This window comes from Mytilus californianus, unplaced genomic scaffold (assembly GCF_021869535.1).
Source record: "Mytilus californianus isolate M0D057914Y unplaced genomic scaffold, xbMytCali1.0.p SCAF_2, whole genome shotgun sequence".
Lineage (NCBI taxonomy): Eukaryota > Metazoa > Mollusca > Bivalvia > Mytilida > Mytilidae > Mytilus > Mytilus californianus.
The window spans coordinates 3,950,821-3,978,436 of NW_026262668.1; the positions used below are offsets into that span (position 1 = coordinate 3,950,821).

Genomic DNA, 27,616 nt, shown 5'->3' on the forward strand with positions numbered 1-27,616 from the left:
TTTTTGCCAAACAACAATTGTGATGTCTCGACTAGTGTAAAAGTTTTAGTCAAGCGACAATTGTAATTTATCGCCTATGCTATATAGTGTTGGTCAAATAATAATTATGTTATCTCACCTATGTCGTATGTTGTTGGACAACAACAATAGTGGTGTCATATATTGTTGGTCAAACAACGATTGTGATCATATTGTTGGTCAAACAACGATTGTGATCATATTGTTGGTCAAACAACGATTGTGATCATATATTGTTGGGCAAACAACGATTATGATATCTCGCCTATATTGCCGTATAGTGTTGGTCAAACGTCGATTGTGATGTCTCGCCTATGTCGTATATTGTTGATCAAACAACAGTTGTGATATTTCGCCTATGTCGTATATTGTTGGTCAAAAAACAATTGTGTTATCTCTCCTTTGTCGTATATTGTTGGTCAGAATAACTTCGAAGAATCTTTATGATTCGTATCTAGTACATGTAAGTAGAGTATAAAATCTAAGGAACTTTTATTATTTTCTAAGCAAATTGACCTCGTTTTGATGAAATTTCGTTGACAATTACATGTCACCGATTGGTGCACCAAAAATAGGGACATATAATTTTAGCTCGAACTAGAATTTGTATTATGTATTGTAAATACCCACTTCCTGTTTAGTATTTATATCTCAATACAATGAATTTGTTTACGAACCTATTTTTACCTGCACCTTCCACATACATGTAAATAAAAATAATTCCTTTTCTTTTAAAACGTACAATTATGTTTAGTTTCAAATCTTTCAAATTATAAAAACGCTTCCTCAATACGTGTTACTTCTTTTCACATTTATAACATGTATAAGTTAGGGAAACTTTTGAGGTTTTTTACCTTTCATTTAGAACCATTTGTCCATTATTTCCTTTATTAAAGAAGATATCATTCATTTATTTCATTTATTGATTTTTGCTCAACTATTTCATTCATATATAGCACTATGAATACACGAGGCATCGTATCTAACATTCCTATTCTGACCGCTTTCATCTTGTCAGTTATACATGTTTGTTACACTATTTAGTGGGGATGTCAACGAGTACTCGAGTATCGCTCGGTAGGACCGAGTATCGAATACCAAAATGATACTCGACTAATCGGTTTCCGTTAGAATGTTGTTGCCTTCTTAAAGAAATAATATTTTAATTAAGAGGGCCTCCCGGGTAATTAAATGTTCATCAAAATTAAAATACGCTTCGAATGTTTTCGTTTAATTGTCACTTAAAATTCCCTCGAACAGATGTAGGCTATGAACAAGAGCACATTTCTAAGGCTTACACTTTTAGCTTATTGTGTCTTAGTCATTCCACCACCTCTCTACCGTCAGAGCAAATATTTTCATCAGCATGACTGTTAGTTACGTAACAAAGTTGAGAAATCGACTCGTCCAAGAAAAATTTGAAAAGATAATATTTCTTCACAAGAACAAATTCATTGCACCCTGTATCGACCCTCAGAGAATGATTAAAGGCGTCAGTAAGTTCCAATCATCACCCCTTTGTTGATAATTAAATGTGTTTTTTTACGATTCACAAATACTATTGTTTGAGTAAACATTTTTCTATAGATGTTTATTAATTAATTGATTAGATTATTGCCAGTTAACATAATTAGTGGATGTAGTAAATGAGCTATTAATTATGGTATAAAGTTCCTAGGACTATTATCTAGTCCTAAGTAATAATTTGGAGGGTTTTGCGTCCATAAGACAACGACCCACAATACGTAAAATGGGTATAATTTTGTGTTTCCATTTTGTAGATGTTTTTCCGAGCGAGTACTCGAGTATCGCTCGGTAAATCTAACGAGTACTCGACTAGTAAATCTTCACCGAGTTGACATCCCTACTATTTAGTGTTTATTTTGAAACCAATTATATCAGTTGATTTATATGTCAATAAAGATTTGAATTTTGTTAATGACGTCTTTACACTAAATCCATTGGATGTTGGATATGTACTGATTGACAGGTGAGCTAATAACACAATATTTGATGGCAGCCTTTAATGAAACAATATGTAATAGTTCTCCTAAATAAACAAATCTGTGATAATGCCTCATTATGAAACAATCAATGATGGTGCCTCTTAGTTATATAATGTGTTGGTTCTAATTATCATGATACCCCTCAATAAACAAATCGGGATGGTGTTCCTTGATGCATAAAATTGTAAAAAAATCACTAAAAATAATATCTGACAAGAAAAAAGAATACAAAAACAATATTGTGTAATGTCTTTAATGCATTCAGTATTTCAAAGTCAGCAATTTAAAATGACAAAACTTAACAACCAAATCTAACAAAGTACTTATTACAAATCTAAACAATTAAAGCATGGTTTTATTACTTGATGACCTTTTAAAAATGTACCAACTATTTCCTTCCTATGTACAAATTATTTAAGTAGACATGGGTCAACAATTAAAAATATCATCAACTCAATTAGGATCATTGAGAAAAAACATTGAAATGTAAAATGCATGAAGCATTTATTTCCTTTCAACAAAGGGTTAAAAGTTTTTAGTGGACAATTGTTATATCTTAAATCTCATCATAGTCTACTTGGGATAGTCGTTTGTTATACTTATTCAATACTTGAAACTTCAGCTATGTAGATAATGTTTACATATTCTGATAAACTAAATATACTAATATATCTTTTTAGAAAGCATTAAAAAACACAGCACATAACTTATACATGACCAGTCAAGGATTCCGCTGAGCCTGGGAGAAAAAGACTTGAAGGCCAGACGGTGACCAATAGTTGTTAACATCTAGGTCATTTGGTCTCTGGTGGAGAGTTGTCTAATTGGCAATCATACCACATCTTTTCATTTTTTTATAATGATACATTTTCAAAATTTTTATTCTCAATATTAGCTGCATCAAACAAATTTTTTTTTAATGGGGAAGGTTTATTGAGCAAAAAAAAATTCATTCAAGCCTATGACCTTCTCTGGTTATTAATTTTTTTATAAATATATTTGAAGTAAGATGGAGATGTTATCTGTATCCTCATATTGAAATTACCTCATGCTCCTTTTGCTGCATCGTAAGTTTCTCATTAATGAAAAAGACATTTTTTAGGCTAAGTTTTTTAAAATTTGATAATATGATTCTTAATTTTTGTTTCATTAAAACAATTATCTCAGGGACTAATAAATAATTAATAAATTTTGCACTCCTATAAAAAATTATATTTAAAAATGTATGTTTTAATTTTCAAAATGTACTGATGGAATATAAACAATAAAAAGTCTAACAAATTAATATTTCCTGTGTTTTATGTTTCACTGTATATAAAAAAAAATTATAGGGAATTTCCTTTATTTGCTATATTTTTAAGCTTCCATGAATTTTTTTTTGTATGACGAATATTAGCTATCAACATTTAATATCAGAAGAGTGTCAATGAAAACTTTAGATATGCATATTACATGTATAAAAAACTGAAGTGCAGCTATTTCAATTATTTTGACCTGTCCAGGAGTTAGCTTCCTTTTAAATGACGCCCAGTCAGCTGCAATAAGTTATTAAAAACAATTGTTTCATAATGCCTGTTAAATAACAAAATGCTAAAAAAAAAAAAGATATTGGAAGCATCCTGACAATGATGTATACTATGGACACTTCATTCAAATATCTAAATACACTGCTGACTTGGTTAATGTGCAATAGAGGTTCAAAATATATTGATGTATGCATGAAGGGACTAAGGGCCTAGTCTAGGAATAGATATAATGATGATGATGAATGGCTGTTTAACAACCAGCGGCAAATTAAATACATATTCAGGACGAGAACATGTTAATGTAATGTGAATATTAACCCTGCTTTGTACTAAACCGACATGCTGAGCCAGATTTTTAATGTGCAAGGGTAAAAAGGGACTTTTAAAGTCAGTCCGGTTTAGACATGACTACCTAAACAATAATGTATTGTGTGGTTAGTTAAAAATGAAGGATGTTTCAAAGAGTGCTTCATATTACCAATTCAAATGTTGTGCTTAAAATTTGCTCCTTTCTTAATCTGCAAGTTCAAAATATGAATTAGTACTGTGAATTGAAAATTCATTAAAAAAAATTATTTTAAAACATTAAAATACGAGGTTTACCAAATATGATCAGATGTATACCATCATGTTAACATTCATCAACACATGGCCTACTTCTAGCAGTCACCAGATCTACTTGACCCACTCCTGAGAATTATAGAAAATATAAATATATACATGTTTTTTTATGAAGGAGGAAGTAATTATATAAACAAAACATGATAGCTATGAATAATAAATCGAATGACACAAACATTCAAAATTTACATCATATGATAATGATTTTTTAAATATCTAATTGCTACAGAATTCTTATATAAAATATTGATGCAGTGAGCTGAATTTTTTCACAACCACTTACTAAACTGACACATGAATAACAGGACATGAAATTGTACGGTGTTTAAAAACTTTAATTTTTAGAGCACAGGCTATATTCTAATAATGATATCAATAAAGCAAATATTAGATCAACCAAAAAACTTTTTTTGTTTGTTTTGCCAACCATATAAACCACCCAAAAATTAATTTTCATAACAACTTATTTTTGTTAGCCTACTACATGCCACTGAATGTTAAGCAAGCCACATTTAATCAATTAACCTTACTGATTTGCAATTGCCTGCTAGTGTCACTGTTTTTTCATCCTTATACAACTAAAAATAGTTCTAACAGGCACTGTACTATAGGACTCTCAGGACCATATCACAATTTACTATAACATATTTCTGATGTATATATTCAGTCTGGACAGTAGCACCCTCTTAATTGAATACCCTATCTAATGCTTGGTATATAAATGTTCCAATAAGACATTAATATAATGTGATCGCTGAAATAATAACTTTGAAAATTTTCTGGGTCATAATCATAATAAAAGAAAAGATAATTTATTTTATCCAAAATGACAACATGTGTTGTTTTTTCTCAAACTAATTTTCTTTTAAAACATCAAAAACCAAATTAACAAATTTGATCAAAAATGTAATACACTTTTTCTTTGAAAAGAGTGAAATCACTGTTTAAATACTAAATTATTAATATTTAGTGCAGATTTTCAAAAATGACAGATGCAAATGATGAAACTGAGAAAATTCTGAAATGAATATAATCTAAAAATTACTAAATATCCACAAATTTTCATAAATTTGCAATACTTAACAGGATGTAAAAAAACATAACATAACATTATGAAATGAGACAAATAAATATAATGTACAATTTACCTTTATGCACTTTGCATTAATTGCCCTATTTAACTGATATGCCAAAATACACAATATTTCTGATTCTTTATTTCCGCGATGGTGTTTTAAAAAATCATTAATTAACATGCTTTCGCCATTTATATATACATGTATAATTACATAAGAGTGGCAAAATAGAGAAAAAACATACGATAATGCATATAAATATTTTTAGATGTTCAATCATTCAAAAGATTAATAATTAAGTTATATGGTATGTGCTGTTCCTGAATTACATGCATTGGGAGTATTATTTTTAGACCCCAACCATAATATAAAATTTAATTTTACTTATAATTCTTATAAAATTCTAAGGAAAATGCATTCATCAACAATTAGATAATTTGTGTGCCTCCTTTTCCCCGCCATGATAAAAGTTGGAACAGCCCTTTATGAAGATAGCAACCTCGTCTTTGTGTTTCACACTGTGATGTATGTAGAGATAAAATCTTGTTTTTTGCACATGCATATGGTTTGTTACGATAAAAGGATTGAAAATCTGGCAAAAGTGAACCCTGAAGTGTTTTGATATTCATGATAATGCTCATAGCAAAACTTAATGTTATGGAAAAGTAAACAAACAATAGGAACCTTAAAGCAGTGATCATAATAAAAATAAGCAGCCAATCAAAATCCATAATAAAAATTAGTGTTTTTGTTAAAGGCACTGAAGAAAATTTAAAAATATTGACAGAAACCTAGGAAAAAGCTAACATATAAACTATAACATTATTTTTAATACAGTTATAAGTTTACTGTCATGTTAACATTTTTATACTGATCTCAACGCAAAATAACATTGTACACAACTATGATATAAATGAATACATTTCTAAATAACAATTGAACTGGCAGAAAAAATATTTCAACTGTTATCAAAAATTTACATACAAGTGAAACATATCTTTACTTCCTTCCAACCTTGGGAAGTAATAATTAATACAGGAGGAAAAATTCTTTACACATTAACTTACTAAACTAATTCGAAATCAGGAGTTCCTCATTACACAACAACTAAAAAGTTCTCAATACTGAATCTTCTATGCCATCAAGTTGAATCTGACAAGAGAATAAGAAATAACAAGTATTCCATGCTTATTGTATATATTTTCTATATCTTACTTGATACAAGTCAATATATTAAGCTTGTTAAGTTTTTCCTCAGGTTAAAAAATATAGATTATAGGAACGATAACTTTATTATTCCTTTTTTATGTCTGAGTTAGTAGTCTGGTTTAGATATATTTGTTCCTTATAAGAGAAGTTCCTCTGGACACTTTGTTATAAACAATGCTATAATATCTGTTCTTGTTAAAACAAATATTCTATACTCTAATTCTGATAGAAACAAATACTGTGATATATTTTCCAGTGGAAATAACATTTCAGAATATATCTTCTTGTTGGAAGTATTATTGTGATGGAACTTCTATTTTGTGACAGTCACAACTAGTGGTCTGTCCTAGCACTTAAAATTCACCGTGGCTAGTATCAATTAAATATACTAATTGCCTTTACATACAATTAACAAAACATTTTAAAAGCTGACCATGCATAACTTGAAAGTACATATATTATATCATAAATAAATCAATTTTAAGTTTGTTACAATGTTTAATCTTTCGAATTTCAACAAACTGTATCATAACACATCTATTGTGATACAAACTGTATCATAACACATCTATTGTGGTACAAACTGTATCATAACACATTTATTGTGGTACACTCTAACAATTAATCAAGCTTGACTACTTGTATGATTATTGTACTTCTTCCCAGATACTTTTGCTTTTATTTGTCCAAATATGTTGGTACCCTTCTTCTTTTCTCGTGCCTTGCTTGATGAAGTTGGAAAACTCTCTGTAGATAATGATGTATATTCATTACTGAAGCTACTTTGATTTGATTGAAGCGACGAGGCCCCATGAGACTGGAATGACGAAGAGTGAAATCCAGAGTCATTACTTGACATTGAAGCTGACTCCGACAGCTGACGCTGTGCATTCTTTATTGAGTCATTTGAAAGACGGTAATTTTCAATAGAAGAGAGAGATTGTGATGGTGAAAGTGAGGCTTGTGACTGCAGGGAAGATGAAGAAGGTATCGACATCGGTGAAGATGACTCTATACTTGAGCCCATACGAGAAGGTTCAGGGTCTAATGGTGCCTTCACTGACTTAGCTAGTCTGTCCCAGAACCATTCCATCAAATCATTTTTGGTATAGTCACACAATGTTACATGTCTAAGAATTTGTGGAATGGGCACTGAAGGTTCTATGAGGACAGGAATAAGCTTCTTACTTCTTGCACCTACAAAGAAATAAATTGTATTAATGATGCACAAAATATCAGGATCCTTACAAAGAAAAAACATATTGAAGCCTTTATGAATGTCAAATATAAGTTGAAAGGCTGAATGATACAGGTCCAATTTTGTTGTTGTGTTGGTTAGTTGCTGTCTCACAGTCTATTATCATTTACACATCATCTGCTCTTACTTATATATATATAGTTAATATGAATGACAGACTGTTATTTCACTCAATCAGCTCTACAAATTTTATACCTATTAAAGTTACTTCCTAAGAAAAGGCACATGAAACGAAGGTCATAATAAAAGGTCAAGAGGTAGACAGGGGTTTACAGGAAATAACTGTTGAAATCAGTAATGATTTGGTAATAAGCAGTTTCATCCAATTTCTTTAACCATTCATGTGATACATAATTCAAATTATCTGTGTTTCCTAGCTTAGTTTGTACCTTTTAAGATTAAGGTCAAAAGGTATATATATATATATATGTAAACCTTACAACAGAAACAGCTAAAAACAAAGGCATCTAATAGTATAAATGTAAATCAAAATGTATTCAAACTCAGATAATATCAGTGGGCCATAAAATGTTTCCAAGTCATATTGATATTTATATTCAATAACTGTTCTATATTTCTAAACAAAACTTCCACAAGGATCTTCATTTTAGGCTTCTTCCTTATATTATACCTTTTTTAGCAACATACTCCCCATAAACAGGTAGCGATTTATTTTCGCAGAAATTTTTCTGAGGACAGCTGGAATTGCCTCTGGAGATTGAAAATGTAGAAGATTATGCTTATCCTTTGTTTACAAACCTGATCACATTTAACATATGTTTATAAATGTGTGTTAGTTTATTTCTCTCCACTACTGATATTTTTGTGCAAGCTTTAGGCATGTTAGGATAGCTTTCACTTCTGGAAACTATTTATACTTGTTCAAAAATACTGAAAACATATGAATACTCCACTGACATTGTTCCAATAATAAACTGATTTCATTGGTCAATGATAATGTGTTTGTTTCCTCTAACTAACCTTTTCCCTTTTTAGCAATGGGTCTTATTGCAATTTGTTCTCAAACCAGCCAACAATGCAAATTATAGAAGGAATCATAATACATTTCTTAAGGAAGATTACTTTAAACCACAAACATCCAGGCATCAACATTTTGAGAACTTAATACTCATCGTTATGACATTTTTAAGAATAGTTCTTACCTGGTGCTAAAGCATGAGCAAACTTGACTTGGAAATCACAGGCAGAGCTATGTAGATATTCATGTGATAAAACTATTATCATTCTTTTACATCTACAAAAATAAAAAACAGATATGGTAATTAAAGATATTAAATGTAGCAATATGATCTAGTGCCCTCTAAATGAAAGTATTTCCAATGCAAATTACTTCAAAATTATGTCAAATTTACAGAATTATTAATTGGAATCCTGAAAGACCATCCTTTTGCATACATTTTCGAAAACCGACTCAATAAGGCAATTTAAAATTTCCATTTTTTCCAGAATCCATCTTTTCTTAGGAGGTCTCACCATGGTATGATTTTTCTAACATGTCAATTTATGTTTAAAAAAGTGGTGTATTAAGGCGTTTTCATAAATACTTGTATCAAAAAACAATGAAGGCTTAATGTCAAGGAGACAACAACCTAACAATACTAATTCCTGCAAAAAGACAATAAAAGGTCACAACATTATGTTTAGTTAATGGCACCAATACATCATATGACAAGATCTTAATCGCTTAGAGTCATGCATAAAGTTACCAGAAACAAACAAAGATTTGACATCCCTATTCAAATTAAATGAAAAAAGCCAACCACTGACAATTTTTATAACAGGGGACAGATCTATAATCATCCTGTGGGTAAAATTGACTTAGTTAGAAATCAACATTTCCTTATTTTCTAGGAAGAATTTAAATTGCAGTATAACAATAATATATGTCTATGTAATCAGTGTTTATAAACCATTGGTACATGTATATGTAAATTCTCTAACTCGTAACATTCTACACAACTTTCAGCATCAAAAAAGTAAACACCATAGCCTTAATTTTTTTCAGGTAAAATCCTCTAACATATATTTGACATATATATAACATAGAACAAGAATGTGTCCATAGTACATGGACGCCCCACTTGCACTATCATTTTCTATGTTTAGTGGACTGTGAAATTGGGGTCAAAACTCTTATTTTGCATTAAAATTAGAAAGATCATATCATAGGGAACATGTGAACTAAGTTTCAAGTTGATTGGACTTCAACTTAATCCAAAAACTACCTTGACCAAAAACTTTAAACTGAAGCGGGACAGACGGACGGACGAATGAACGGACGCACAGACCAGAAAACATAATGCCCCTACTTCTATTGTAGGTGGGGCATAAAAAGATACCTTGATTCTATAAGTTTAGCATCTGTTACATATCTGGAACCTCCAGGTAGATCATCTCTGCCAGGGACACACAGTTTCAGATCATATTCCTTTTCAAGCTTTTTAATCATGTCTTTCACAAAAATAATATCCTTCCCAGTGGAATCTGCATTGTAGCATACAAAAGCGTCAAACAATGTTATACTGCCATCAACTGAAAAACACGGGTTGTTAATGAATATTTGTTAAACATAACATGTAACAACTTAAAAATGCAGGTCATGAATTAATATTTATAATAAAAAAACAAATTGATTTAAATGATACTAGAGCAGATAGTACAAATTATTTATTGTTTAATTCAATGGTTTCATAGCATTCTCATGTTCTAATTAGAAGCCTAATGGTTACTGTTTCATGGAACTCCTATACCCAGCATTCTTTTATTTATCTACATGTAATTATAATGAAAGTCTAAAAATCCTTCAGATAAATGTTTCTGTAAAAAAAAAATTTCTTCATCTTAGTGCATTTTTTCATCTTAACCCTTAGACTGCTGCATTCATTTCTATTGTACTTTTGTGTATTGCTGAATAAAATTTTAATCACTGATGAAATAAACATGTTTACTTACAATTGCAATATCTTTGTAAATATTGAATATTCATCAATAAAAGTTATATAAAAAAGTATTGTTATATTCTGTATTTTTTATTTATTTTATTTTTGTGTGAGTCTCCGGTCATTTATTACCTGTACAGGTGCAAATAGAGGTAAACAAAGGTAATTTTTTTTTTCATGTTTTATTAACGCGAATCCATCAATGTAAAAACTTTTCAAAGGTATCCATGACTTCAGAATTGAACCAATATTGTTAAAAATCTCTTTTAAGAACTAGTTCCATTGTGATTATCAAAAGAAAAAAGCTTCTTCTCGGAACAACGTTTTTTTTATGCAACTATTTTCCAGTATTTTCCTTCCGACTTTCGACTTTTACTTCCATGTACAAATATGTTTTAACAACAAGTTCATTGATATAACTTTCGTCAATAAATAATCTTGACAAACATAATGTTTGAATCTTTCAATGTCAGTGATCAATATTGATTCACAGTTGAAAGGCGCAATGATAAACATCGCAAATCCTGTTTCATGTCATCCATTTCGAACATCGTCTGGGGAATCCCCGTGGTTCCCGCTTTAAAAGTCTTCTTTTCGCTGTTTTGCTAGAATGTTTCTATTTCTATCTATTATATCTTCTGTTCTCGTCCAAATCATTTAAATTGGCCGCCGCTGTTACATCGTTATCATTGAAATACTTCTGAACGTGTTGGCCATCACTCCAAACAATTTCCGCCATTTTGTTACTTTTTTCATCTAAATTTTTCACTTTTGGTTTCATTGCTTATACCTGATTTAAAGTCAAGAGAAACTCGAAAGTATGCCGAATTTTAACCAATCAGAATCCATACAAGTCTAAACTAGCGCAATCTCATGAATATTGACTCCGCCCATTCCATGGTAACTGTGTAAACAAATGAGATACGGAAACGACAATAGTCGCGCGTAGCAGTAGCGGACTGCTTAATCGGAACGACAATAGTCGCCCGTAGCAGTCTAAGGGTTAAGGGCAGGGCTTCCAAAACGGTCATATATTCCGGACTTGACCGAAACTTTCATAAAAAGACCGGCTGCTCTCAGCCTCAAACGGTCAAATAGAATTGGTGTGCCACATTTTGTTATTCAAGGCATTTTCATGAAACGGTCATTTCAATTTTTACCAACTATCGATCGATAAAAATGTCCGTTTGGGGCTTTGGGCATGTCCGTTTGGGCATTTTAGTTTATAATTGTGGCAATCTATTTCACAAAGATATTTCGGTCATAATTGGGTTTAATAAAACAGAAGCAGCATATTTCAGATACTTTGAAGTGTCTCAGTTAGTCTAATCCTCTGGGTACATAAATGTACGGCTTGGTCTTTAGCTTGTGTGCATCAATAAAAAGTAGAAAAAACACGTTTTCTTTTATTTAAATAACAACAAGCTGTCAAACAATTATCCCTTCAATAAGTTATATTGAAGCCATAAATCATTCACTGATTACAGGTTTGTTACCTTTGATGAGGTGTCCTTAGCTTATCTTTATCAATAGAATTAATGATGCATAACAATGTACATAAAGGTAATCCGGTAAACGAGGTCAAACATGTAAGCGTGTATGGAACAACATCCTATTTAATTACGCTTTATAGATATTATTTTAAATGAGCATTCAGTTTTAAAAGTATCCTGATATTTAAAAGTTATTCTTCAAATAAGGATATTTATAAATGAATAAGTATGATATATATTATTTTATTTAACACTGTACACTGTACATCGTGTTAAATACTGGGGTACTCTCAAGGGGAAAATTTACTAAAATATATAGGAAAAACCAATGGACAAATTTCAGTCAATAAATGATTTAACTAAGTTAAATGGTGCCGTGATCACTTCTAAATTATATCAAGAGAACAATGCCTGCTCCGAATTTATTCAGACAATTTCCAATGTTATAGAGAAAGAGGTGATGTCCGACGTAAAGTTAAGTCCCGCCGTGGGAATTATGATCGACTAAGGTGTAGTCTAGGTATTGACGCTTTAGATCAACTTATGAGGATAAGCTTAGTAGGTGTAGATGTTAAAGACTTTGACCCTGTTCCTGCTATCCGCAAATGGCAATCCGTTCGTAACCGCCATGTTTATCAGAACAATGCATTTAGCAAGCTCATGAATGTAAAATCTTTAATTAGACTAAATGAACTCTAATCTTGTGCTGTGATCTGTGCTTCTTTTCAATGTGCTCATTGTAATATTTATTGCGTGTGTTTGTCAGCATTGTGCTCTTCTGACATTTTATTGTTGTTATATGCTTACATAAAATATCATGTTGTTATTCATTAAATTATTTATCAACTGAGGATGTTTTTATTTATTCCTTATTTTCTAAATCAGGTTGGGAAATTGTACAAAGAAAAATGTTATCACTGTTCAGTAGATTTTACACGGTTTAAAACAATATCCTTCATCGGGCCTCCTCAATGTTATCTATAAATACCGTATCAGTTGTAAAAGTCACGTGGTCAGGTAATAAATACACAAAAAGAAAAGTATCACGTGTATTGATGATCAAGTTGTACTGCAATTAAAGCCAACATCAACAGTTTCAAATAAGATGGCCTTAATTTACAAAGTGTTAAGTACTCACAGAGAGAAGATAGATTATATAAACAGAAACAAAAACATGAGAACAGTCAGGTACTGAAGCTGATTGATGCAATGATGGTTACTGTATTACGATACACAGAAAAATGACACAATACCGAGGATAATATTTTATTTATTTTTAGAATGAAGAAAACAAAACAGTTATAAATAATTTTATTGCATATAACACTACTAATTATTTAGACACATATATCAATTTATGCATCCTCTCGGTTACATTTAAGTATCCAGCTGATCATTGACCGTCATAAATAATTCTTTGAAAAATGTCCGGCTGTCGTCAGGAAATTTTGGAAGCCCTGGTTAAGGGATAGTTTTTTTTTACATTAGAGATATGTTTATAACAATGAAGTATTTACCATATATATATGCACCTATACCATATTGTACAAATATCAACATCAAATTGTAAACCTCAGAAGTACTAATTTAAAGTACAGTTGTTACATTTAAATTTTTTCACCAGGGAACCCTGATGACACTTTGAAATCTCTTAGTTGTTTAGAGCTGATGTCAGAAAAGTTTACCAGGCTGGAAGATTTAACTCTTGTTACATGGGTAATTGAAATGTTCAGGTTTGTTATTGTGCATCATTAGAACACCAGATAGAGCCTGTAGGAATAAATGGAGAATGTGTCCCCATGGACACAGATGATGCCCCCCTTGCATACAACATTATAAAGGGACATAACTCAAGAACAATAAAAGTGACCCTACCCAAATTTGTACCTGATCTGAGTTTTGTGTTAATAAGTATTGTGTAAAGGTTTCGTAATGTTTGGTTGGGGCAAAACTTAAGTTACAGAATGGAAACTAAAAATTTTGCAATTTTTCGATTTATAAAGGGCATAACTTGATAATGATTAAAGTGATGCAACCAAAATTCAAACTTGATCTGTGTTTTGTGGTAATAAGCATTGTGTATAAGTTTCATAACATTTGGTTGAGGCAAACTTAAGTTAAAGAACGGAAACTAAAAATTTTGTAATTTTTCCATTGATAAAGGGGCATAACTCTAGAACAGTTAAAGTGACGCCACAAAAATTCAAACTTGATCTGTGTTTTGTAGTAATAAGCATTGTGTATAAGTTTCATAACATTTGGTTGAGGCAAACTTAATTTAGAGAAAGGAAACTAAAAATTTTGTAATTTTTCCATTTATAAAGGGGCATAACTCTAGAACAGTTAGAGTGACGCTACCAAAATTCAAGCCTGATCTGTATTTTGTGGTAATAAGCATCGTGTATAAGTGTCATAACATTTGGTTGAGGCAAACTCAAGTTAAAGAACGGAAACCAATTTTGGGACGTACGGACAAGGGTAAAACATAATGCCCCCTCAGCTACGGCGTGGGCATAAAAATCGGTCTATATTTATTTTCAGTATCAGTCCCTCTTCAGAGCACTTCATTTACAATAAAATCAACAACACTTACTGTCTCCAGTGACCAGCATTCGTGTTTCATCCACATAATGGTCAGGGGCTGAACTTTGTGATACTGAATAATAAAAAGAAATTTCTCCCATTTAATACTTTTGTCAGTACAACTTAAAGTAAAAGCTAATGAATTTAAAATTTATATATTTTATTTACACTAGGTGCTTCGTCAAAGATAAATGTGTGGGTGCAAACTAATACAATCATTTGAATTGTGTAACAACAGCATGAACAGTTTACTAATTTTAGACAAAGAATACATATCTAAAATATTTCAATTGTTGTTTTTCTTCGTTTACTGTTCCTGTTTAAGTATATCATCATGATCATTCAAAGCTTCTGGGAGTTTCAGTAAATATACCACAATTTGTTTTAGATAGTCATAATTCATTCAAGTTACTTAAACATACATTAACAAAAAGTCAATTAGATGAATGTGTTTTCAGGCATTGTATCTGGTCAATTAGATGAATGTGCCTTTCAGGCATAGTAACCAGTCAATGAGATGAATGTGTTTTCAGGTATTATAACCAGTCATTCAGATAAAGGTATTTTTCAGGCATTGTATCTGGTCAATAAGATGAATGTGTTTTCATGTATTGTATCTGGTCAACCATATACATATGAATGTGTTTTCAGGCATTGTATCTGGTCAATTAGATAAATGTGTTTTCAAGCATTGTAACCAGTCAGTCAGATGAATGTGTTTTCAGGCATTGTATCTGGTCAATCAGATGAATGTGTTTTCAGGCATTGTAACCAGTGAATCAGATGTGTTTTCAGGTATTGCCACTGGTCAATTAGATGAATGTGTTTTCATGTATTGTAACTGGTCAATCAGATATAAGTAAATGTGTTTTACAGCAATGCAACCAGTCAATCAGATGAATATGTGTTCAGGCATTGTATCTGGTCAATCAGATGAATATGTGTTCAGGCATTGTATCTTGTCGATCAGATGAATGTGTTTTCAGGGAATGAATCTGGTCAATGAAATGAATGTGTTTTCAGGCATTGTATCTGGTCAATCAGATGAATGTGTTTTCATTGATTGTAAGAAATATAAATTAAATTATCTATAATACCTTGATTTTCTTGCACTGGTAGATAATCATTGGCTAATCTTTCTCTCATTAAAATGTAGTTCTCTGCATCTTTTACTGAAACGAAAAAAATATTTTTATATAAAAAGAAGATGTTGTATGATTGCCTATGAGACAACTATTCTCTAGAGACTAAATGAGGTAGATGTTTGAAACTTTAGGTCACCACATTATTAGTACAATTTAAAAATGCTCATTTTTATTTTTACCTTCAATAAATTAAATACAACTTTAAAAATGTTACACCTCTTAGTGTTCATTTTCTGTTGATGGTTGTGGGTGAAAATTTCACACATATTGCATCTGACATTCTCATGCTTTGCTAACTAAATCCTTTAAAACTATTCAATAAATTACCACCCACTGAATGTAAATCATATAATCTCTTGTTATATGGAGACCTTTTGACTACATGTACATTTACATTATCATGATAATGGTCTTTTAAGAATGAATGGCCTATAATGAAACAGATGTCTTTAAATGCCCTGCCACAATATATTAATGCAACCAGTCTGGGTTTTTGTTGGATGTTTTCCTGCTTTGTATTAATCTGATGAGTTTTAAGCCCTTGTCAACTGAATTTTATAGTTTGTTCAAAGATTGTGTTTTGCCTTCAAACATGTTTTCTTTTATTGTGATCACACCACAGAATGTGACTTGTTGCAAGATCTTTATTTTACTTGATCAACATGGAAGGAACTGTTTTCCTTGATTGTGATCACATCACAGAATGTGACTTGTTGCAAGATCTTTATTTTACTTGATCAACATGGTAGGAACTGTTTTCTTTTATTGTGATCACATCACTGCTGAATGTGACTTGTTGCAAGATCTTTATTTTACTTGATCAACATGGTAGGAACTGTTTTCCTTGATTGTGATCACATCACAGAATGTGACTTGTTGCAAGATCTTTATTTTACTTGATCAACATGGAAGGAACTGTTTTCCTTGATTGTGATCACATCACAGGATGTGACTTGTTGCAAGATCTTTATTTTACTTGATCAACATGGAAGGAACTGTTTTCCTTGATTGTGATCACATCACAGAATGTGACTTGTTGCAAGATCTTTATTTTACTTGATCAACATGGTAGGAACTGTTTTCCTTGATTGTGATCACATCACAGGATGTGACTTGTTGCAAGATCTTTATTTTACTTGATCAACATGGAAGGAACTGTTTTCCTTGATTGTGATCACATCACAGAATGTGACTTGTTGCAAGATCTTTATTTTACTTGATCAACATGGTAGGAACTGTTTTCCTTGATTGTGATCACATCACAGAATGTGACTTGTTGCAAGATCTTTATTTTACTTGATCAACATGGTAGGAACTGTTTTCCTTGATTGTGATCACATCACAGAATGTGACTTGTTGCAAGATCTTCCCAGGAGAAATAATTTAAAGCAAGTTATAATGTTGGAAAAGGTTTGCTACATGTATATTTTTTAAATGTAAACATATAATAAACTGTTAACACAGAGATATGTCTCACCTTTTTGTAATTTTGATTATGCAAATGTAAACATATAAGTTATGCAAATATTCAAAGTCAATGAACCATGACTGAGGTACAGGGCTAAACAATCTCAATGGAAATGAGATATGCCAATGCTAATACAACTGCATACCAAATACCTTCCAGCTGACTTATTATAAGTCATTCCCTTTAAACAAACCTAAACACAAACATTAACTTGTAAACTATGTAAATTAATGTTCAAAGTCAATGAACCATGACGAGGGGGTGGGGCTATATAATCTCCATGGAAACGATACTTGCAAATACCAATAAATTTGCATACCAAATATCATTGACTTAACATTAAGCAGTTCATCTTAACTGATCTAATCACAAACTAATACATGTAAACTAAGCTAAAGTTTCAAAGTCAATAGACCATGACTGAGGGGGGCGGGGCCAAAAATTCTCCATGGAAATGAGATGTGCTAATGCTTATACAACTGAATACCAAATAACATTGGCCTACCACAAATGGTTCCCCTTGAACTGACCTAATCACAAACAAATACATGTAAACTGAGCAAAATTTTCAAAGTCAATAGACCATGACTAGGGGGCGGGGCTAAACAATCTCCATGGAAATAAGATCCGCCAATGCTAATACAACTGCATACCAAATATGATTGACCTACCACTTGTGGTTCACCATAAACTAGACCTGTTATCACAAACTAATACATTGTTGACGCCACGGCCGAGTGAAACAGCATACCTATAGCTATGTCTCACTTTTTGACTCCATCAAGGCGAGACAAAAATTACATTCCGTAACATCTGTACTTCAACAGTGACATTTGATTGACCCTCATAAATGTATGTGTGATGAATGCCCATGTAGGCTGTACTATAATTAAAACATAGTACATTTGTAAATAAGTTTCTTAAATTAAATCATAGGTCTATTGTTAATCTAACGGATGTTGAGCAAAACACTTAAAAACTTGTATCATTTTTCCTATGTTCGATTTAAAAGCCATTTCCTATTTATTGTAAAAATAAAGTCAAGAATAAACTATTTTTTGAACCATTTAAGGTCCTATTGATCATGTTGATAGAAAATATATCAGTATACATACATTTAGTACAGTACTCAGTAAATACAAAAAGTATAACAGCTGTCATTGAATACATATTACAGCAAACAAATATTGCAATTTAAATTGTATTTCAAAAGCCTGAATAGTTCAGTATACATGAAGATGTGATTTCAGCAAAACTTTGGTTATTTCCTATTTAAAAGTCACTTAGGCAAGTTTTGATAACAGTTTGTACTAGATGTACCTTTTCCATCAGTTAAGAATATCATGAATACATGACATACTTAGCTTAAAACAGCTTTATTTAGTAGATTATTACTTTAGCTTATACAAATGAATGATTAAATGTACCTGAAATAACTGACTCATATATATATATATATATGTATGATGTATTTAATTGACAGATTTAATCAAACAATAATCATGATAATAAACTGCTTTCAACATGTTCAATATGTCAGAACTGTCAATTTATTTTACAAATGTTAAGTCTGTTATACTAGTCATGATAGTGATAATGTACATGGTGTAAAATTTCTATCTGGCTGGAGAGACCAGTTGTCAATATTTTTTTATTCCAGCTACATGTACATGTACATTAAATGTAGCTATAGGTTTTCTATGTGTATTTGTGTAGATGTTTTACAGTGTGCAGTTAACATAAAATATGTATTGGACCTGTTAAACAATGTTGTCAGATGACTATCCTTTTCTGGGTAATTCTTTATGTAATTATAGGACAGTTAATTACCAGAGGCTAAATATTAAATTAATAAATATATATTATTGTCGCATATGATTTCCCACCAAATCTATTCAAATTTGTGTCGCTTGATCATTACATAAGTATGTAGACAGATTCTACCAATTAACCTCATTACATATGATATTTTTTATTTTCAAAATTAAGACTATCTCAAGTGGATGAATGTCATTATTAATGCAGCCTTGTGGTATGAACTATGACACATGTCAGTATATAAAATAATTCCTCAAATAATTCTATTTGTATAAACTTCACAACTTTAATATACTTCATATATATATGTACGCTATAGGATGTATGTATAGAAACATTGTGTGGAGATTCAAGGACCTATTGAAACTACAAAACACATGCAAAATCTGGAAGTAAATTGATCATGATTAAAATAGAATTGTTATGTAACCCTCAGTAAATATCATGCAACTGTGAACAATTGATCAATAAGTTTCTAAAATGCATGAGCATTTTTATTTAACCATTTGACAGCATATATATATATATATATATAGTCAGGACATTGTTGCAGTTAGCAGCATATATACAATAACATTGTTTGAGAGTAAAACTGTAATTTTTCCAGTACATGTATTTGAGTCTCATATTGACATGATTGAGACCAAAGTACTTGATGTTCCAGTATATTATACATTTTGTAATAAACCTGTACACAATAATATTTAACAGGACAAGAAATTTAAACAATATATTCATGTAATAAAACTGACATGAATACTGTGCTATTTAAAAATTGATTTTATTCTTTTATTCTAAAGTATTGACTACATGTATTAATATCTTTAATTTTCACCTGTAAATTTCCTAAAATACGAGGTTATCATGTTTACAGAGCATGCTATTTTGAGGAAGTAAATAGAATTCCCTATAATACAAAACCATTCAAATTCAAAACCACAAAATCTCATCACAGGTATGTATATATATTAAACTTGACACATATCTAAACCATGATATCAGCCATCATTTAAATAATAAACAATTCAAAATTGAAATATCAAAGGAAATTAAAGAAAGTAGATATCATTGAGATGGGAGCCATCTCTGTGGGCCCCGCTGTGAATAATGTGTGGTAAAAAATTTATATCTTTATCATTGGACATGGGGTTGTCAACTGAAACCAAAGTTTTTGACCTTGACCTTTGACCTAGGAAGTTGTACATAAATTATGACACACCCTCTGGTGTTGGTTTATATACATGTCAAGTATAAATTTTGAAATCATAACGGTTCTCAAGATATAGAGCGGACGCGATCTTTACCATAGGACATGGGGTTGTCAACTAAAACCAAAGTTTTTGACCTAGGAAGTTGTACATACATTATGACACACCCTCTGGTGTTGGTTAATATACATGTCAAGTATAAACTTTGAAATCATAACAGTTCTCTAGATATAAAGCGGACACAATTTGTTACGGACGGACGGACAGACTGATCACTATATAGGGCGTCCGCCATTAGGCGGGGCCCTAATAATCAAGTGTACTTATTGACTTCTATTTTCATATTAAATATTTCATTTTTTAAGGCCATAGAGGCAAGATTAATTTGTCCCATATATATAAATTGATCACTATTTTTTGTTTACATACATGTAAAACTATATACATACACTAAAGTATTTGATTTAGGATTGGATGGATAAAAATATCAATGTTAAATAGTTCCACTTCACATGGCCGGTTTAACCATCTGCAACTGTCAAACCACCCATTGACAGCAGCTACTCTTCAAACACAGTACTGTTATTTCTTTATATTAGATTAATTTGTTTGTATGAGTACATTGTACATGTACTTTAAAAAAGTTTGTTAAATTAAAAGCAAAGAAGTCAGTATTTGTATTTTGCAAGGCAAGTTATTTTTTTTTGTCTTTGCTTTAAACAATGAAAACCAAATATACAACATGTTTATGAACTGTAAATATATGTACATTGTATATGAAGAATTCCATGTTTTGCTATCTCTTTTCCTGAACATATTTGTGTTGAATGTATTCATACTGTTTGGGTTGATTCTTCTCTTACTGCTCAATTTTGATTGACAGAGTTTCTGTCTTATCATTATTGTTTTCAAAATAAGCAAAAATGAACTAAAATTGAGATAAGACGCTCTATTGTTCACCTTCATGTACAGTTGTAGGTCTATGTGCATCTTCAACAATGGACAATCTCCAACATTGTGGACTAGAATTGATTTCATGCTAATAAATTTTGCTTTTAACATGTTTAATGTATCCATCTATCTTTTATAATTTTCAAGATAATAGGCAAAAATGTAAAAAAAAATAGCAAAGGGTTCCATGAACCCCTGTGTCTCGCCTGTGATTGCTGCTCAGTGTAAATGTGTATAGTGTGTCCGGATGATGAATTATTTATCAGTATTACATGTATATAATTGTTTTTTAAAAATCTAACTTTTTTTCAGATTCTATTTCTTGATCTTGAATATTAGCATATATGGCAAATTTTTATAACATTCAATAAAGGGATACAAATAATGAATTGATTATGTCAACAAAATTGAATCCCAGACTCACTCGAGCTCACAATCTCTAAATGTAAACTGCAATATAAACTTAGTCTATCTATCAGTATGATCAGTATAATACTGAAAAAGGCAAAAATATATTTTCAAAATGCATGTATTGCTTCAGACATTATTTCTAAAAAATAAAGAAGCTTCTGCCAAAGTTTTCTACAACGGTACATGTATGCCAATGTAATTAATGTGTATTAAACTTTAACCATGTTAACCCCTGACTGTATCTACTTGTTAACTGCTACAAAATAAGTCCTTTAATCATAACATTATGCGGAAATGTAAAAAAATATTTTCATTATTTTGCTCTGGATAATAGTGTCTTATGATCATTAAAAAGCTTCTGTTCAACTACATAAAATTTCATAAAGTTTTGACAAAGTTTTTTGATTACTGGATACATTGTACATGTTGTAACTTAACCTTGGACAGAAATTGTTAATTGTAAAAAAAAACATCAGACTGTTCAAACTTCAACCTATTAATGTTGCAGACTGTGCCACCAATGGAATTTAGAATCCCTACGTCGCTTTCACAATATGAATGTTGCAGACTGCGCCACCAATGGAATTTAGAATCCCTATGTTGCAGACTGCGCCACCAATGGAATTTAGAATCCCTATGTATCACAATATGAATGACGTTGCAGGTTCAACAAAAGTTGTCACTAAAGAGCAAGAACTCCAATAAGAAGTCGACTGACTATTTTGGCCATGCTGACTTTTTTATAAATCTTTATTTGCATATCATTTTTGCTATTTAAAGTGCCTATCTATACATGCATATACATGCAGCTATCTTATTATAGTTTCAAGATAATAGACAAAGTTTTTATCTATCTATTATAAGAAATCAGACAAAAAAATATTGTAGGATAAATAACCAGATGTCTGTGAAAATTTGTTAAAGCTAGTAAAATCTGTATGAATGTACAATGTACACCGATGTAAATAATATTTACAAATGTTACTTACATGTTATGTATATATTTAAGTAATAACTACAATAGCCTGGTTTTCAACATAACTTGTATAGGTAATTTTTAAAGTTATTTGTTTAAGCAAATGTTAAGTATGATGATTATTTGGTAAAATTTGTCCTGGAAGTTTCAAAGAGGAAGATTTAAAAAAAGTTATCGGACGACAGATGCAAAGTGATGAGAAAAGCTTACTTGGCCCTTTGAGCCAAGTGAGCTAAATAAAGTGGAAATGACTTTAAGGATACAATGTTACCATGATTACATATGATATATATATATGGGAAATCCAACATTGTTATAATCATTATAACTACATTTTTTTGTGTAAATGCCACTATACAAATATTAATGTTAGGTCAACATGAAATCATTTATCATATATATATATATAATTATGTCTTATACATATTAAGCAATTTGTTTATATCTATGCCAGGGTTGGCAAAGTATTACCTGGCAGGAAATCCTGGGTGGGAAAACCCAAGTGTTTCCAGACTGGAAATCACTCCCAAAAATAGGGAATATGATTTTTAAGCTTATTCATGTTATTATTACTTATACATTTGTAATAGTTAAGAAATATTAAAATTTAATAGTACATACAAGTACATGTATAAATTAAAACTATCATTTATAGCGTTAATTCTTGAGTATGTGTTGAGAGCCATTTTCAGAGGATCAAACAATTGAATTTCTTTCATTTCTTCTAAAGTTCTATATACATGTACAATGTACATGTTAGCAGAATACAAAATTTGCATATTTTTGGACCTTGTTTTATTCCCAGCTGTGATTGAATAAATCAAGAGTTTGAAAAAATACATTTAGTGAATTGTAAAATGTAATTTCAAGCCCCAAACGGTACCAATCCAGCCCCATAGTAAAACATGAATAATTACTATAAAAATCTGAGGGTTTTATAACATAAATGTATATATGTACAATATATGTGATTCATGGTAAGTGAAATTTGCATATGAAAAATATGTGTACATTGTACATTTTGTACATTTCGCCGATAATCGGAGAAATATTTTAGGAAACAGCACTGACAATCGATGACATTCGGTTTTAAACAAACATGATCATGATTAATTTTCATTATTGCAGTGATAATTAGTACGATTTTTTACCTCAAAGTTGTAATTGGTAATGTTTCAAAAGAATTTTTGTCTTAAGCTATAGTCCCAAGTTGTTCCCAAGCTTATGCAAACATTTCCCTGTTATAAAAGATGATAAAATCAAATACTCAATTTCATATCAAATTTTCAACTTTGTAAAGACGAAAACAAAGAACTACAACTTCTTGCAATGATTGGTGTACATGTATGTATTGCTATATATTGCTAGCTTCCATTCAGATCACACATAACAATCTGAGAGTGAAAAGATATTAAATCTTGAATACGCCAAAAAATCGTTTCTGACATTTTCTAACAATGTCAGACAGGAATTAATAATGACTCAGAAGTTTCAACGAATAGATGTTTTAGATAGCCCTTTTTAAACTTAAATAACATTCAAAACAGTGTCAAGGATCCAGGTTCGTTCTTTCAGGCAAGCTAATTTTCAAAAGTGCACTACCTACATTTGTACGAATCTGGGTCCGTTCGTGCCCATTCACGTTTGCCCCCTTTCACTTTCGCACCCTACAAGTTTGCACCCTTTTAATTGGTTTTGTGTTGTAATCGAGTTTTGGTAAGTGTATTGCTGTAATTTATTTTTTTTCATTATTTCGAAATAAAGTTAGATTCTAACAACGTTTTGTTTGTGTTGAATAAATCTTAATCACGTTTTGGTTAGTGTATTCATGGTATTGGTATATACATATATATATATATATATATTTTTTTTTTCATTGTTTCAAAATAAAGTGAGCTCAAAGGGACCAAGCTGTTAAAAACAATTATCTTTCGTGTTTTTCATTTAAAATCTTCAATGTTTTACTCATACCAAGCTAAATACATGCAGTATTTACAAAGGAAGTTAAAACAATAATCATGATTTTCAAACCCACAACAATAATACCAAATTTAGCTGTGTATAAGTACTAATCAGTAATCATACATAATTAACATTTAACAATTAATCATCAAATTGTTAAAAAAAAACATTTCATATAATAATTCCCCAATTTTTATTTAGGAAAATATAATTTTTTTTGGTATATGCATATAAAAAATTATCTAATAATTCAACTGGAATTTGAATAAAAATTGGGTGCGAACGTGTACGGTGCGAACGGTCATAGGGGGCTAACGTGTGAGGTGCCAACGTGTATTGGGCGCAAACGGACCTGATACCCATTTGTACATGACCTATTGCATGTACATGTATTGTGACTTTTTTCCTATCCCTGCATCATATTTATCTTTATTATTTTCAAAAAGTTAAATCGTATATGACATACATGTATGGCCAAAACGTCTCGAAAGCATCTGTGGGCAGTATAAAGCATAATCAGAAAATTGCTCCAGATTTAGATTCACAAAAGAGATTAGACCCAGTGATAAGACATAATAAGACATAAAGCTTTATTTAGAGTCGGTATGTGCAAATACAAGTATAAAACATAAGCTCTGAAGAGCTTTTAAAACAATGATGTACCCTCATTAGATATTAATGTGCTGAACCAGGGACTTTCTATACTAACGTTAGTATAGAAAGTCCCTGGCTGAACATTGATGACAAATTATTCCAGTCAAACAGTCCTGCACTTTAATAGGAAGTATAATAGTGCCTACATCGTAGACTGAATTGCACACTGCAAATAGTGCAATCAAAAACATAAGAAAATGTTCAGTGATATAAATACTCACTGACAATGCTTCTGCAGTCTTGTAAGACATCAAGACGGCCTAGTTCGATTAAATACTTCCACAAATTTCCAAGTGTAGGATTTAAAGCTGGCGTACTTTCCCAGTCTACCAACAGATCCTGAGTTGGACTTTTTTGTCTACTAAACTTTCTCATTTCCAATGCAGTGAATCCAATCAACTCTGCAAGACCATTCCAATCGGTGACATAACCACATTCTTCGTCAATGATATCACTTTGATCGTCTAAATACAGTGCGATCTTCGATCTCGCGCTTTTTCTCAAAGCATCTAATGGGATAGATGTTAACCTCGAATCCAGGTTTAAACTTTCCCCCGTGTCATCCAAAATTTCCATGTCTTCGTCCATTTTACGCGACATTATGCTTTAATTTGTTTTTTTCATGTTATGTTATTTTAAAGAAATTAACACATTTTTCACATTATAATTGTCAATTACTGCATATTGTAATATATTAAAAAGTTGCTAAATCGCAAGAAAATCACAAGTCATACCAACTTTTTTTCATCTGACAACACTTCCGTGTTGAAGGAAGTGCATTTCACATTACGCGTGCGCACATCGATAGGGAAATTCCCATTCTTTTCGGGACATTACCATAGTTTGCGTTACGACCCCTATGTTCAACATGTTCAATAATAAATACAATAGGATAATATAAAACTAGACAAAAAAAAAGTAACTATTATTATCAGAGACTTAAACTGGGAAACCCGATAATTTGAAACCGTTTCACAGGTAAATATCTCGGGTAACTATTTTAAAGCATATATAGTTATCAAACCATGTCAATGACTTATGTATTAATTTAATAAAATTGAAACTGAAAATCACTAATTTACATATTTCATTATATATCATTTTGTCAATGATTTGTATAGTAAGTATAGTAAGACTATACAAAGACTATACAAATCCTTTATTTTGTGTAAATACATCAATTAAGTTATGTCCCAGATTATCATAGTCACAGTGTAAAACCATCAAAAAATAAACTTGATTACAATGTATAAATACGATCCAATTAATAATTATATAGACCAGTCTCTCTCACCTGCATGCTAAACTAATGGAGCATAATTATAACTAGCCATATTATTTCTCATGCTGATACACACAAAATTATGCAGGGGCGGATCCAGAATTTTGGAAAAGGGGGGGGGGGGGGGGGGGGGGGGGGGCTGGGGCGGAGTATGTAAAGTTCGCCGAGCGGAGTTAGGCGACAATTTTTATGGACCTATTTTTGGCTAAAAAAACATAAAATAAGTGTAAAATGCACTTTTTTAACGGTTCCTGACGTGGGGCATGTATATTTTATAGTTAAAGTGTAAGGGTTGGACATTTTTGATGCCGTATTTTCCCTATTAATTGTCTATTATAAAATGATTGGATGGATCCAAAGCTATGTACTAATATATTTAATGTGGGATTTGTCAGTAAAAAATGGACATGGAAAATTCTCGTTTGTTGTAAGGTTAGTTAACATAACCTCACAGATTTCTTGTTGAAAACAAGATATACGGCCATTCAATGAAATTTACAATAGAATAAAATAGAATAGAATATTTTTATTTCCCAAATTACAGGGCCCATAAAGGGCATAAAATCAGATACAATTGATTTACATAATTGGTAACAACAACAATAATAGTCACTTGAAAATATATATTTAGTATATTAGCATTGGTCAGAATCAGAGCCAAAAAACACATATATATTGTGAATAAAAGAATAAAATTACATTATATGCATTCATTCTCAAATCATTTACTTGACTTAGTGTCAATATGCATACCTGATCTCCTTAATTCAAAACAGTCACAAATATAACAGCCCAGTTTTTCCATAAGAGTTACATTTTCTTGAGTCAAGAGCCATAAAAATTTAGAAGATTTATTTAAATTTTTAAAATTATAACAATTGTCAGATATGTATTGAAAAAAGTCTTTCCTTTGAGTATCATAAAGAGGACATTCTAACAAAAAATGAAGCTCATCTTCAACTTTACCAAGTGAGCAATTTGAACAAAGACG

General features: G+C 31.0%; 1 protein-coding gene across 1 annotated transcript; it reads right to left on the reverse strand.

Annotated features, from left to right (window-relative positions):
- Nucleotides 1-2,261: 2,261 nt before the first annotated feature.
- Nucleotides 2,262-26,147, reverse strand: LOC127729106 (myeloid differentiation primary response protein MyD88-like). Its single transcript, XM_052236760.1, has 6 exons — nt 25,565-26,147; nt 15,848-15,922; nt 14,761-14,823; nt 10,075-10,267; nt 8,878-8,969; nt 2,262-7,653 (listed from the first exon to the last, which is right to left on the reverse strand). The coding sequence occupies exons 1-6, from the start codon at nt 25,941-25,943 to the stop codon at nt 7,082-7,084; spliced, it is 1,374 nt and encodes a 457-aa protein (XP_052092720.1). The 5' UTR covers nt 25,944-26,147; the 3' UTR covers nt 2,262-7,081.
- Nucleotides 26,148-27,616: the final 1,469 nt, after the last annotated feature.